At 34.4% G+C, this 15,248-nt stretch overlaps 2 protein-coding genes across 2 annotated transcripts; one reads left to right on the plus strand and one right to left on the minus strand.

Annotated features, from left to right (window-relative positions):
* The first annotated feature begins 1,263 nt into the window (after window positions 1-1,263).
* LOC119605664 (putative U5 small nuclear ribonucleoprotein 200 kDa helicase) lies at window positions 1,264-8,724 on the plus strand. Its single transcript, XM_037958909.1, has 8 exons — window positions 1,264-1,446; window positions 1,583-2,040; window positions 2,102-2,336; window positions 2,637-7,383; window positions 7,443-7,617; window positions 7,681-7,963; window positions 8,029-8,271; window positions 8,344-8,724. Exons 1-8 carry the CDS (start codon window positions 1,402-1,404, stop codon window positions 8,584-8,586), a joined length of 6,429 nt encoding a protein of 2,142 aa, XP_037814837.1. The 5' UTR covers window positions 1,264-1,401; the 3' UTR covers window positions 8,587-8,724.
* A 5,295-nt stretch (window positions 8,725-14,019) lies between these two features.
* LOC119605676 lies at window positions 14,020-14,933 on the minus strand. Its single transcript, XM_037958930.1, has 2 exons — window positions 14,650-14,933; window positions 14,020-14,578 (listed from the first exon to the last, which is right to left on the minus strand). The coding sequence occupies exons 1-2, from the start codon at window positions 14,750-14,752 to the stop codon at window positions 14,079-14,081; spliced, it is 603 nt and encodes a 200-aa protein (XP_037814858.1). The 5' UTR covers window positions 14,753-14,933; the 3' UTR covers window positions 14,020-14,078.
* Between the last annotated feature and the right edge of the window lie 315 nt (window positions 14,934-15,248).

Genomic DNA, 15,248 nt, shown 5'->3' on the forward strand with positions numbered 1-15,248 from the left:
TTTGAATAAAACACAGTATGACTAGTTCTGGACCGATAGCGCTGTGAGTCTGGCCTACTATCTAACAGTAATAACATTGCTGCAAAATTTCATCAAAATCGGAAGACATCGAAAATCATTGCCTGGCCTCAAAGGGCCTTATGATTTAAAAGTTATTTGTATTTTTTATTATTGATTTTTATTTGGAAAAGTTCTCATTCATTTTTACGGAAAATATAAAAAATAGAAAACAAAAGCAATTTGTAATTTTTTAAGAAATCAAATACAAATCAAATCAAATTTTTAAATAATTTTTTTTTAATAAAAGTAATTGCAATTACTGTCTCTGAGTTATATACATATATTTTATAATTTAAAAAAAACCAACAATTTTCAAACTGAACAAGTTCTACGTAAATATATGTAAAATGACAGATCAAATAACGAAGAATTTGCAAAAATGGAGCAAAAACATGTAGCCCGAGCAAAAAATCACTGAATTTTTCTTTCAAACTGATTTTGTTTGATGTCCCATTTAAATTATATATGTTTGACGACCTAGGAAAATCTGGTTTGTCAAACAGCAATATATTTTTTGTATATCGTGTTTGCTACAAACACTTTTTTGTTTGAAGTAAAAGCAGCGGCTTTGACATTTTATTCGACGGCTAGGCTTAATCGGGTTAAAGTCGAATCGGCGCGGGTCTCTGGGTAGTGTGTGGTGAGTTGTTGTTTTTATAACAGAGTTGTTTATTTATCACATAAACAGGGCTGTATGAGGTTATTTAAGACAGAGTTGTATTTATAAAGTTGTTATTATAATTCATTTTTCCGTTTTTGTTTAAAATTTAATAACATTGGCCGTCAAAATTGTTCCTCTAGAATTTCTACATCACCTCATCTCATTCTAAATGTTCGAAACCCCCTTTGTCCTTTTATATACATTTAAAAGGACAATAATGTCAACAATTCTTTTCGTGACATCTCACCATCTGAAGCAACTTAATTTCTTTTTTTTTCGATAAAAATGTGGCCGCCCTAATACTCAGAAGTTTATTATTTTCCAGTAAAAGTCGATATTTTTCAAAACTTTGTTAGTCTATGTCATGACATAATTACTTTATTATGGCATGGTCTATGTAATACTTCGACTAGAATAAATTACTCCGACTTTTGTAACATTTCAAAATTTTGTTTGCAGTTTAATCCATAACTTTTTTCTCAGTGCAACTTAGGCATTTAACAACCCTGTACTCTGACAACAAAAAAAAACACCAACAGGAATGTCAGTGAAAACAAAATAAAAGAAAGCGGTGGCCGTGTTTACTGAAATCACAGAAGTGAAAAAATATTTTTACACAATTTATTAAAAAAATATTATAAAATTATTAACTTTATTACATATTAAAATAATAAATAAACATGGCTGATGCCGCTGCCAGACAGCTGCAATATGAATATAAAGCGGTAAGTAAGAAAAGCAACACAAATATATTGCTGACAAAGCGTGGTCTGCAAAAAAAGTAAAAATAAACGTTTATAAGAAAATGTGTATAAAAAAGTACAACAAATACAAATATTTTTAAATTTTCTTTGATTTTAGAACTCAAATTTGGTGTTGCAAGCTGATGTTAGACTTATTGAACGTCCAAGGCGCGATGAGGCTACCGGCGAGGTTATGTCCTTAGTGGGCAAACTGGAGGGCACACGTATGGGTGATCGCTATCAACGTTCCAAACCGGAGAAAACTGAGGAACGTAAGGCTAAACGTCAGAAACGTGATGAAGCTCAATATGATTTTGAACGCATGAAGGGAGCTACCCTTTTGTCCGAGGGTATTGATGAAATGGTGGGCATTGTTTATCGTCCCAAAACCCAGGAGACACGTCAAACTTATGAGGTGTTATTAAGTTTTATACAAGAGGCTTTGGGCGATCAGCCTAGAGATATTCTATGTGGTGCAGCTGATGAAATTTTGGCTGTTCTCAAAAATGATAAACTTAAAGATCGTGAACGTAAGCGGGAAATTGATAGTTTATTGGGTTCGGTGACAGATGAAAGGTAGGCAGTTTGTTTGGGGTTTTTGAATTATAAAGTTTTTAATCTTGTGCTTTCCTTGCAGATTTGCTTTACTTGTTAATTTGGGCAAGAAAATTACTGATTTTGGTTCGGATGCAGTTACCGCTTTAAATTCGAATGTTAATGAAGAACAAATTGATGAAACTTATGGTATTAATGTACAATTTGAAGAGTCCGAAGAGGAAAGTGACAATGATATGTATGGTGAGATAAGAGATGAAGATGGCCAGGAAGAAGGCGAAGAAGCGCGCATTGATCATACTTTGCATGCAGAAAATGTAAGTTTGTTTTTAGAAATAAGGAAATGTTAACTGTTAAATAGATTTAACAGAATGTTTAATAAAAGCAAGTATGTAGTTAAGTTTTAACAGAATACATTGCCATGTTAAATAATTTTAACATGTTAATGCAAAACAAATTCGCAAAATAAATGTTAATAACAGCAATCGTTAGGCACCTTAACAGAAGGCATAAAAATTGTTAATTTGCTTGCTGTTATTAACATTTTTGTTCTTAAGATAACATTTATGTTATTAATATAACAGATATTTTAAATTTAATATTTGATTTACTTTCAGCTACTTGCCGAAGAATCGGTGAATGTTAAAAAAGAACGTGGCTTACACCCCCTTGACATTGATGCCTATTGGCTGCAGCGTTGTCTTAGCAAATACTATAAAGATGCTATGGTCTCCCAGAGCAAAGCTGCAGACGTCTTGCGCATCCTTAAAGATGCCGCCGACGAAAGAGATTGTGAAAATCAGTTGGTACTTTTGTTGGGCTATGATTGTTTTGATTTTATCAAACAATTGAAACTTAATCGTCAAATGATTTTATATTGTACAATGTTGGCGTCAGCACAGACTGATAGCGAACGTCAACGTATACGTGAAAAGATGCGTAATGATAATAAATTGGCTAAAATCCTGGTACAATTGGATACCGGCAAGACAGAAGATGAGGAGGGCTATGGTAATAGTTCTCGTACTAGTAAACTTGATAAATCACAACTAGATGATGCTGGTCAGGGTATGGCAGGTCAAGTGCCGGGACAAAGACAACTTTTGGAATTAGATGAATTATCGTTTACCCAAGGTTCTCATTTTATGGCCAACAAAAGATGTCAATTGCCTGATGGTTCATTCCGTAAACAACGTAAAGGTTATGAGGAGGTACATGTGCCGGCATTGAAACAAGTTCCCTTTGAGGATAAGGAAGAACTACAACCCATTGATAAACTGCCCAAATATGTGCAGCCCGTCTTTGAGGGTTTCAAATCCTTGAATCGTATACAATCTAGATTATGGCGTTCGGCTTTAGAATCAGATGAAAATATGCTTTTATGTGCTCCCACTGGTGCTGGTAAAACTAATGTTGCCCTGCTGTGTATGATGCGTGAGATAGGCAAACATATAAATGAAGATGGTACCATTAATGCCGATGATTTTAAGATAATTTATGTGGCGCCCATGAAATCTTTGGTACAAGAAATGGTGGGTAATTTTGGCAGAAGATTGGCTTGTTATAACCTCACCGTTTCCGAATTGACGGGAGATCATCAGCTGACTAGAGAACAAATAGCTGCTACTCAAGTTATTGTTTGTACTCCGGAAAAATGGGATATTATTACACGTAAGGGAGGTGAGAAGACCTTTACCTCTTTGGTGCGTTTGGTTATTATTGATGAAATCCATTTGTTGCACGATGAAAGAGGTCCTGTTTTGGAGGCATTAGTGGCACGTACTATACGTAATATAGAAGTTACACAGGAAGATGTTAGGCTGGTAGGTCTATCTGCCACATTGCCCAATTACCAAGATGTTTCCACCTTTTTGCGTGTTAAGCCTGATAAAGGTCTGTTTTACTTCGACAACAGTTTCCGTCCAGTGGCTTTGGAACAACAATATATTGGTGTTACCGAAAAGAAGGCTCTTAAAAGATTCCAGGTTATGAATGAAATTGTTTATGAAAAAACTATGGAACATGCAGGACGCAATCAAGTTTTAGTATTCGTACATTCACGCAAAGAAACTGGTAAAACGGCTCGCGCGGTACGTGATATGTGTCTGGAAAAGGATACCTTAGGCAGTTTTCTACGTGAGGGTTCTGCCAGTATGGAAGTATTAAGAACTGAAGCAGAACAGGTGAAAAATACAGAATTGAAGGAACTTTTACCTTATGGCTTTGCTATACATCATGCTGGTATGTCGAGAGTGGATCGTACTTTAGTGGAAGATCTTTTTGCTGATCGTCATATCCAAGTTCTGGTTTCTACAGCCACTTTAGCCTGGGGTGTTAACTTGCCGGCTCATACCGTCATAATCAAAGGTACTCAAGTTTATAATCCCGAAAAAGGCAGATGGGTGGAGTTGTCTGCCTTGGATGTTTTGCAAATGTTGGGTCGTGCTGGTCGTCCTCAATATGATACCAAAGGTGAGGGTATTTTGATTACCAATCACAGTGAGTTGCAGTTTTATCTGTCTTTGCTTAACCAACAATTGCCCATTGAGTCACAGTTTGTTTCTAAGCTGCCGGATATGTTGAATGCTGAGATTGTTTTGGGCACTGTACAGAATCTAAAGGATGCTGTCAATTGGCTGGGTTATACTTATCTTTATATACGTATGTTAAGGAACCCTTTGCTGTATGGTGTGGGTCATGATGCTTTAAAAGAGGATCCTTTGCTGGAACAACGGAGAGCTGATTTAATACACACGGCAGCTTTACATTTAGATCGCAGTGGTTTGATAAAATACGATCGTAAATCTGGTCAATTCCAAGTTACCGCTTTGGGTCGTATTGCTTCTCATTACTATTGTACTCATGAAACCATGATGACTTATAATCAATTGCTTAAGCAAACTCTATCGGAAATTGAATTGTTTAGAGTGTTTTCTTTGTCTTCGGAATTTAAACATATTGCTGTTAGGGAAGAAGAAAAGCTGGAATTACAAAAGTTAATGGAACGTGTGCCCATACCCATTAAAGAGTCCATGGAGGAGCATAGTGCTAAAGTGAATGTTTTACTGCAAGCCTATATATCACAGCTAAAATTGGAAGGTTTTGCCTTAATGTCCGATATGGTTTTCATAACACAATCTGCTTCTAGGTTAATGAGAGCCATTTTTGAAATAGTTTTACATCGAGGCTGGGCCCAATTGGCCGATAAATGTTTGACTTTGTGCAAAATGATTGATCGCCGCATGTGGCAATCTATGACACCTTTAAGGCAATTCAAAAAGATGCCCGATGAAATTGCCAAAAAGCTGGAGAAGAAAAATTTCCCTTGGGAACGTTTGTACGATTTGGAACCCCATGAAATAGGAGAATTGATACGAGTCCCTAAACTGGGTAAAACAATACATAAGTTTGTTCACCAGTTCCCCAAATTGGAATTATCCACACATATACAACCCATAACACGTTCCACTTTAAGAGTAGAACTTACCATAACACCAGATTTTCAATGGGACGAAAAGGTTCATGGTCAATCGGAAGGTTTCTGGATTATGGTAGAAGATGTTGACTCGGAAATCATATTACATCATGAATTCTTTTTACTCAAGGAGAAATATTGTCAAGATGAACATCAATTAAAATTCTTTGTGCCCGTTTTTGAACCTTTACCTCCTCAATACTTCTTGAGAATTGTATCGGACAGATGGATTGGTTCGGAGACACAATTGCCGGTTTCTTTCCGTCATTTGATATTGCCCGAGAAAAATATGCCTCCCACTGAATTGTTGGATTTACAACCTTTACCCATTTCGGCCTTGAGAAATCCTAAATTTGAAGAATTCTATAAAGACAAATATCCCCAATTTAATCCCATACAAACGCAAGTCTTTAATGCCGTCTACAATAGTGATGATAATGTTTTCGTGGGAGCACCCACGGGCTCGGGAAAAATGACCATAGCAGAATTTGCCATAATGCGTTTGTTCTCCCAACAGAGTGAGGGCAGATGTGTTTATTTGGTTTCAAAGGAAGATTTGGCTGATTTGGTATTCGCCGATTGGCATACTAAATTTGCTAACTTGGGTCTTAAGGTGGTAAAATTGACGGGTGAAACGGGTACAGATTTAAAGCTGTTGGCCAAGGGTCAGCTAATTATAACCACAGCTGATAAATGGGATGTTTTATCCAGAAGATGGAAACAGCGTAAGAATGTACAAAATATACATTTATTCATAGTGGATGAATTGCAGTTGGTGGGAGGAGAAGATGGTCCTGTTTTGGAGGTGGTTTGCTCCAGAATGCGTTATATTTCTTCACAAATCGAAAAACAAATACGTATCGTAGCTTTATCCTCTTCTCTGGCAGATGCCAGAGATGTAGCTCAATGGTTGGGTTGCAACACAAATGCCACCTTTAATTTCCATCCCAGTGTTAGGCCAATACCTTTGGAATTACACATACAAGGTTTCAATATAACACACAATGCCACCAGAATAGCCTCCATGTCTAAACCGGTATACAATGCCATTTTGAAATACAGTCCTCATAAGCCGGTCATTGTTTTTGTCTCTTCCCGCAAACAAGCTCGTCTAACCGCTATTGATATATTAACTTATTCGGCTTCGGATTTACAACCCAATCGCTTTTTCCATGCTGAAGAGGAAGACATTAAACCCTTCTTGGATCGCATGACGGACAAAACTTTAAAGGAAACCCTTTCACAGGGTGTAGCTTACTTGCATGAAGGTCTTACCGCTTCTGATCATCGTTTGGTAGAACAACTGTTTGATTCTGGAGCCGTGCAGGTGGCTGTTGTGGCTAAAGATCTAGCCTGGGGCATGAGTATCTCGGCTCATTTGGTCATTATTATGGATACACAATTCTATAATGGTAAAAATCATTCCTATGAGGATTATCCCATAACGGATGTTTTACAAATGATTGGACGCGCCAATAGACCCATAGAAGATGCCGATGCTAAATGTGTTTTAATGTGTCAGTCCTCGAAAAAGGATTTCTTTAAGAAATTCCTTAATGAACCTTTACCCATTGAAAGTCATCTGGATCATCGTCTACATGATCATTTTAATGCTGAAGTTGTCACCAAAACCATAGAAAATAAACAGGATGCTGTAGATTATCTTACCTGGACCTTCCTCTATAGACGTTTAACCCAAAATCCCAATTACTACAATTTACAAGGTGTTACCCACCGTCATTTATCTGATCATTTGTCGGAATTGGTGGAAAATACTTTGTCAGATTTGGAACAATCTAAATGTATTAGTATTGAAGATGATATGGATACATTGCCTCTTAATTTGGGCATGATTGCAGCCTATTATTATATTAACTATACCACAATAGGTGAGTTCATCAAGCAATAGAAAGCTAACAAAAAAACTAAATCTTTTCCTTATTTGCAGAACTTTTCAGTTTGTCACTGAATAGCAAAACCAAAGTTCGAGGTCTTTTGGAAATCATATCCTCAGCAGCGGAATATGAGGATATTGTGGTGCGTCATCATGAAGAAGGCATATTAAGAACATTATCTCAACGTTTACCAAACAAATTAACCGGTCCAAATGATACGGCTCCCAAGTAAGTTAAAGAATGCTAATTTCTTTTCAAAGACTCTTAACTAACATCTTATTTCTCTTCTAGATTCAATGATCCTCATATTAAAACCAACCTACTGTTGCAAGCTCATTTATGTCGCCTGCAGTTGGGACCAGAGCTGCAAGGTGATACCGAAATTATATTGGGAAAAGCCATACGTTTGATACAAGCCTGTGTAGATGTACTAAGTTCAAATGGTTGGCTTTCGCCGGCAGTAGCTGCTATGGAGCTAGCACAAATGGCCACACAAGCTATGTGGAGTAAGGATTCATATCTTAAACAATTGCCACACTTTAATGCTGAAATCATTAAGAGATGTACCGAAAAGGTAAATTGATTTTTGACATTCTTTACGCCCTTAAATAACATTAACAATTGTTTCTCGTTTTATAGAAAATCGAAACTGTCTTCGATATTATGGAATTGGAAGATGAAGATCGTTCTCGTCTCTTGCAATTAAGTGATGCTCAAATGGCCGATGTGGCACGTTTCTGTAATCGTTATCCAAATATAGAAATGAACTTTGAGGTAGTTGATAAAGATCGCATTAACTCCGGATCAACGGTTAATGTCGTGGTACAATTGGAAAGAGAAGACGAAATTACTGGTCCTGTTATAGCTCCATTCTTCCCACAGGTATTTTCAATTATCATACTTAAACATGTTTTGACTTATATAATTTACTTATTCCTTTTCCTTTCTTTACAGAAACGCGAAGAAGGCTGGTGGGTTGTTATCGGTGATTCCAAGACCAACTCTTTACTCTCCATTAAACGTCTTACTTTACAACAAAAGGCCAAAGTTAAACTTGATTTTGTGGCACCCAGTCCTGGTCGTCATGATTATACTTTATATTTCATGAGTGATTCTTATTTGGGTTGCGATCAAGAGTATAAATTTAATATTGATGTTGGTGATTTCCAATCGGAAAGTGAGAGTGAATCAGATTAGTTGTGTCCATATGTTTAAATTGCATAAAGCGCGGGTTTCTTCTTATACATATTATATTTACATTTTAAATTAGCATATAGTTGATAAAATTGCTATTAAAAAAAGTACTTTATATTCAAATAAATACAAATTTACTTGGAAGAGATTGTTATAGATCTTTTTTTCGGGGAAATAAATACATAAAAATAAATAAACAAAACTGATAAATGAATTTTTATTTCAACAAAGAATAGCTTTTGTTTGTTGGGCGTCGATAAGAGATGAAAATAAAACCATAATCTGTATTTAAATAACTTGCATTAGAATTGCCTTTTCGATCCAAAACTTCATACCAATCCAACGTTGGCCGATTAACAATCACAATTGTTCGAAAAATTTTCATAGAAAAGATTTCTTTTAAACCATTAGTGGCTTTGCATGAGCAACTGCCTGACGGCCAATTTCAAGGTGGTAATATTTCAACCACAGGGTGAGCTAGAGACGACTCACTACCGACCCCTTTGTGCCTCGTACATGGCTTCGTCGGACAATGTGCAAGCACTTTACTCGAGTACTTCAACTATCAATTCTCTGACCATTGCTGCCCCGTTGCGCAACATCATAGTTGCAAAAACATAACTTTCGTCTACAACCACGCAGATGGAATGATCTCTGTTAATTCGGGGACAGCTCCTAGACATACCTTGACAAGGAAGGGAATTTCCACGATGTCACCTGAATAAGATATTGTACATTCGTCACCAGTCAACGCAGTACATTTCTCATATATCCGTACCATTCATAGATAAAACATCCGACTCTTCTATTCTAGGTATACGGACCCCTTCATTCTTTCACTGCCTTGTTCACTTAGCACCAACCAACTCGGAGGAGTATCTGTGGTCGTTTTCGTGAGAGTCTAAACCAGTATTTGATATCACTATTGTTACGCGTCGGTTATTACAGATGAAATATTTAGGAAATTATTATAGAAGCGTACGGCAGTCAAGAGGCAAGATAGATTTGTCCAGCTAGCTCAGAAAGGTATTATGGTTCTCAACCCGTTTTCCTAAACGCATAACATATAGTATACACTCTTGCCTAATCAAAATACCCTGATGTATAAAATTCTTAAAAAGCAATGATATTAGTGAGGAATGAAACTTTTGATGTCACGGTGTTATGACATCTGGGTATGGTTCCCACCCTACTGACTATCTGTCAGACTCCATGACAGAAGTTCTACCCTATTATTTAATCTGTCCCTAAAACACACAATCAGCTCACCTACACTTACCTTTACCCAATTTTCCACTTAGCATCCCACTAATGATTTAATTAAAGTTAGATTTCATGTTTTATTTTAGTGACTATATATATTAATCATGAGAGAGAAAAAATAATATAACAATAGAAATACTTATATTAGTACTTAAATACTAAAAAAAATAAACTAATATTTATAATAGTTAATAATAGTTAATAAAGTAATATTAAGTCTAATAATACTTAAGTAATTTTTCCTGCTCGCTCTGGAACTGCTCCTGAAGGTAGGTAGTTGTCGGCATGATCCCTTCTACGTGCATTTGTTGTTGGTTTGCTGCTGTTGTTGCTGGTGGTTTTCCTTGTAGAAATGTTTAATATACAGTTGGCGGCAAAATGCAAGTAGAAAACTTGTATGTAAAAAAAAAATTGCTGTTGTTATTTTTATGGTTGAGTTTTTGGTGTTGTTGTTGTTGTTTTTTTTTTTTTTTATTAATATTTTTATTGAGTTTTACGGCGTTGCAAGTAACATTTGTTTTGAAAAATAAAATAATTTATTTCAGCATTTCATTGTGAATGTTCGCAAACTATTTTATGGTTTTGTATGTATATATATATTTTTTCAAAATTTCATCTTGATTTCACTTTCAGTTCTGTTTAGATGTATTTTTATTATGTTGTAACAAAATCTTATTAATTTTTTTCTTTTTTTTTTCTTAAAGGTAATTGTTCCACAATTTGTTGAATATAATATAATTTCTTTCTTTAATATGACAAGTAAAAGGGAATATATCAAATTCAAAAGTTTTTTTTTTTCTTTGACTAAAATAATTTTGTTTAATTTGTTTAAATATATTTTTTTTTCTTCTTAGTTTTTGTTTTTTTGTTTGTTTGTTTTAGTTATGGAAAAATAGGATTTATTAAAAATACTTTATTTTTCAATCTTTTCCATTATTAAATAATTATTTTTGTTTTATAAGGTATAAACTACATTAAGTTATTTATGTATGTGTATATGTTTTAAATTATTTTTCTCTCATGTATTGTTATATAAAAAGAATATTTTATTTGTTTGTTTTTTTTTTTTTTTCACGTAAAAATGTCACAATTTAGGTTTATTTTGTAGTTAAAAAAAATAAATGTTTTATAATTATTTTTCCTTGTTTTCAATTTAATTTTATGTGCTGTTGCTATTCTTTTGGATGTTTCTTTTGTTTTTAGTTTATAACACATTTTAGTTTTAAGATCTTTATTTTTTTTTTTTTTTTTTTTTTTTTTTTGATCTCTTTTAAGAAAAAAAACTTTAAAATATTGATGGGTTACACTTATTTATTAATATAGCGTAATTTTTAATTAATTAATTTTTTTTTCGTGCACACTTTGAAAAGTTTTCATATTCATTTCGCACATTTTTTTTTCTCTCTTTTTTTTTTAATGTTAGTGTAAGTAAATTTTTAGAATTAGTTTTTGTTAAATTCACTTAGACTTAGTTGGTAAATGATCTAAGCTATTATATTTAATTAAATATTCAACTAATTGTCACTTTATAAATTACACAACATTTAACAAAATTTTTGTTTAAATAATTTTTATTCTTTCGTTTGTTTATCTCAATGAAAAGAATGTTTCGTTTTTCTTTAGTTTTATGGTTTAAAAATTAACAATTTTTTTTTATTTATTTATATATATCTTAACAAAACTATTGTATTTTATAAATTTTTATTATTATTACTATTTTCTGTTTAAAACACACACACGCTTTATTTGTTAATTGTTTTAAAAACTATGAATATTTTCTTTAATCAAAAGTTTTCAAATTAATGCGGACTTTTCTCCTTATCTTTTCGCCTTGACAGCACGTTGTCAACTGCCATCCAAAATACTACGCGTAGTAATTCTGATTTTTCCTTATTCCTTTTTCCTTGATTCGCACGTGTCCATCTGTCATTGGTCAGATGATCTAACGGAATCATCGTATGACACAAACTTGACAAATGTCGTGTAATCATTGGTCATTTTAGCTAACGGTTAAGTTTGTACCAAAAAAAGAAGAAGTTCGATAACAAAAGAGCTTGCAAAAACTCCTAAAAATGCATAGTTGCATTTAGAAGTATTTGCATTCAAAGGAATTGCCAACATAAAATCATCAAAATACCTTTCATTCTATAAATGCCCAAATTTAGTTAAATGTGAAATGAAGATATGATTTAAAATTTTAAAATGAGTTTTTAAATCATTTCTTCTCAGCACAAAAACTTAAAGTTAAAATCCGTAACACTATCTACTAAATAAAATCCACATCCTGTGCCGGATTCCATGTTAAAATGTTGTTCAGATACAACTTATTTTAGTATGGACTCTTACTAATCCCTGTAGTAAAGAACTGTCTTAGCACAGAAACCATCCAGAATGGCTGCAATTACTAGGCTTTTCGCCCATATGTTAATCGAGTCCCCCGCATCTAAAAAACCCAAGGAACTCACCAAGACGTAAACCGCTTCCCTTGAATGCGCAAGAGCCTAGCATTTGCTGGAGTTCATGCTGCTGCTCTTTCCTCTGACGGCAAAACTTAAAAGGCAAAGGTCAGAGGAGAAAGCAGCAGTTTCCCGGGACGAAACGTGCCAAATCTGGACAGATGTCGATGATGTTGCCCTTCAGCGAAGTTCCCAAAAATATCCTCATTCGGACTGTCATCGGCAGAAGTGTCTCCGACGGATTCTTTTGAAAGTGTCCGGGAAGACTCTCCAAGAGTACTCAGGCACTCCTCCGCAGATTGGCTGGTTTCAGGGCCTCATTAAACACATGTATTATATGGATGAACGCTCAGCTTTGTTACTTATATCCCTCGTTGCATTGCTAAGTCAGGTATAGGCTGGAACAAGACTCGAAGTAATGTCTTTAAATTACTACCACGAAGTTATAGATCCATTACCAATATGCTGGCAAAACCTTCCAGTCCGGAAGTGATCTTGAGGATCCTTCAATGCTGCAGTCCTCATATGATTGAAAGGCGGTCAATGTTGCAGACGCTGGAGGATATTCAATGAGAATCTTTGCGGTCCTAAACAAGGAAATTTTGATGCCACTGACGGAAGTAAGTGTAAAGGTCTGCAACTAGTTTGATACGGTCATCCTTCTTGTCAAGTGATCAAGTGCGGAATCCAGATATAACACGCGCCAGAAGAGAGTGTCGTTCAACCAAGAACAGCGATCAGATAACTGGTCGAATTACCTAAGACTAGCTGATAAAGAGTAATCTTTAGCTGCATTCCTTGATTTTTGTCGAAACAAGTTGTATACAGTCAGCCTCCTTAAAACCTCTACTAAGAAGGCTGGCTGTATATCAAAAAACTTGTCATTTTAATGCAAAGATACTGAGTAAGCATAGACGATCACTGATTGAACTTTAAATAACTTTTAACCAGCTGACTTGATGGCTTACACTCTGCGATTAGCTTAAAAGGTGGAGGCTCATGCATTTCTTCGATAAACACTTCTCCATTTGGTTTCTTTATTGAGAGATTTGATATCAGATTATTATTTAGATTACCTGACTATTAGATGAAGATATCTGCTATCAAATCTGCAGTATCTAGGTATATACATAGGACGAAGTTGTGATATCTCACTTAATATGAGATTGTCAGACATCCACTACTAATAGAGAACGTGATTTTGGTTCTTCATTCATTTCAGACATAGGCGAAGAAATCTGGTTGGTTTCTTCATGGAATCAGTGATTATTAGAAAATTATTAAATACTTAATATTAAAAGTTAATAACTTAAATAACATAAGTTATTTTTTTATTAAAATTTTTAATTAATTAATTCTTTTAATAGGGGATTTAAACAAAATTAATTGATTAGCTAAAAATATGAATAATTGTAATGTTTGATTATTAGAATAATTTGTTAATAAAAAAACATAATTAGCAGATGTCTTTATATTCCAATAATTCATACACACAACAAAACAATAAAAACTTAAAAACGGTCGTTAAACGCTTAAAAACCAATTAATAACGTAAATAACAAACCCGTTATTTGAATTTAAACTAATGCAAATTTGATCCAGTTGTTTATGAAATAACAAGTAAATTGTAATTTAAATTGGAAATTTCTTCGCACCCGTAATTCTTGGGAAATCGGCACAAATTTCACAAGCAATAGGCATTAATAAAAAAACTATATTAACTTATAAATTCTTTATTAAGTACCAAATTTAAACACAGTTTAAAATTCAATATAATTAAATTCGATTAACAGAGACAGCACTGCCACGACTGTTGGCACTATTGCCACCTGGAGCATTTGCAAAATTATTGGTTGAAGCGAAGTTTACCGACTGACCATTGGGCAAATTAAATGTTAAAGCATGCGAAGCACCGGCTGAATTTTGCACACCAAATTTATTACCATTCGTAGCCTGAGTAAGGGTACCGGCAGCCGATGCACCAAATCCACCTAAAGGACCTTGAGAGTTAAAAGCTTGTGACTGAGCATTGGCTGCAGAGTTGCCGAAACCGAAAAGATTATTATAGTTCTGTTGGGCGGCAGCATTAGCAGCGGCTTGGGATTGACTATAGTCATTGAATTGACGTTTAACGCGTTTATGTTCAACCAAAGATTTAAAATTGAAATTGTCAAAAATGGATCTACGTACTCGACGCAATTGAGGGCGTTGTTGTTTGGGCTTAATGTACAAAGAAGATTCGACTACAACTTCATCTACGGCTACGCCATTAGATGCTGTAATTATAAGATAAATTGGAAATAGAGATCACACAATTGGGAAGTATTTAAAGCTTAATTAAACTTACGCAATTGTGTATTTTGTGGAGTATTTTCTTGATTGACAACATTTAAATCGGCTACGCTTAAATTAACTGCTATGAATATTGATAGGGCAATTAACAATTTCATTTTTAATTGATGGAAAACAAATATATTTACAAATAACAAAAATTGATCTTCACTTAACGATCGTCCAAGACACACTAAACTAATAAAACGAAAACAAAAGAAAACGACAAAAAAATATAACAATAAGCATCGAAAAAAAGTATCTTATGGATACACTCTCACTTTTTCACATAATAGTCTGTTAGCCAGCCACCTAATAGCGGCGGCACCACTTGCTGTCATACATACTAATCAAGAAACGAACTGAACTAACGAACCAGCCAGACAGCTTCTAAAATCAATTCATTAAAGTTTCTTGAACTTGAAAGTCCATAAAACTACAGTTTATTTTCCAATATTATTCTGAGAATAGTTTATTTCTGGTTCTGCAGAGAACTATTGATTGTTTAATATTATTTCTTTTTAATTTCAGCCCACAACGTATGCATGTATGTATTTACAGTCGCTCTAAATAAAACTCGTTTAGTTAATGAGATCTGTTATGGGTAATGGTTTT

This window comes from Lucilia sericata, unplaced genomic scaffold (assembly GCF_015586225.1).
Source record: "Lucilia sericata isolate MDLA Ls3-8-SP2 unplaced genomic scaffold, ASM1558622v1 Contig000508F_arrow, whole genome shotgun sequence".
NCBI lineage: Eukaryota > Metazoa > Arthropoda > Insecta > Diptera > Calliphoridae > Lucilia > Lucilia sericata.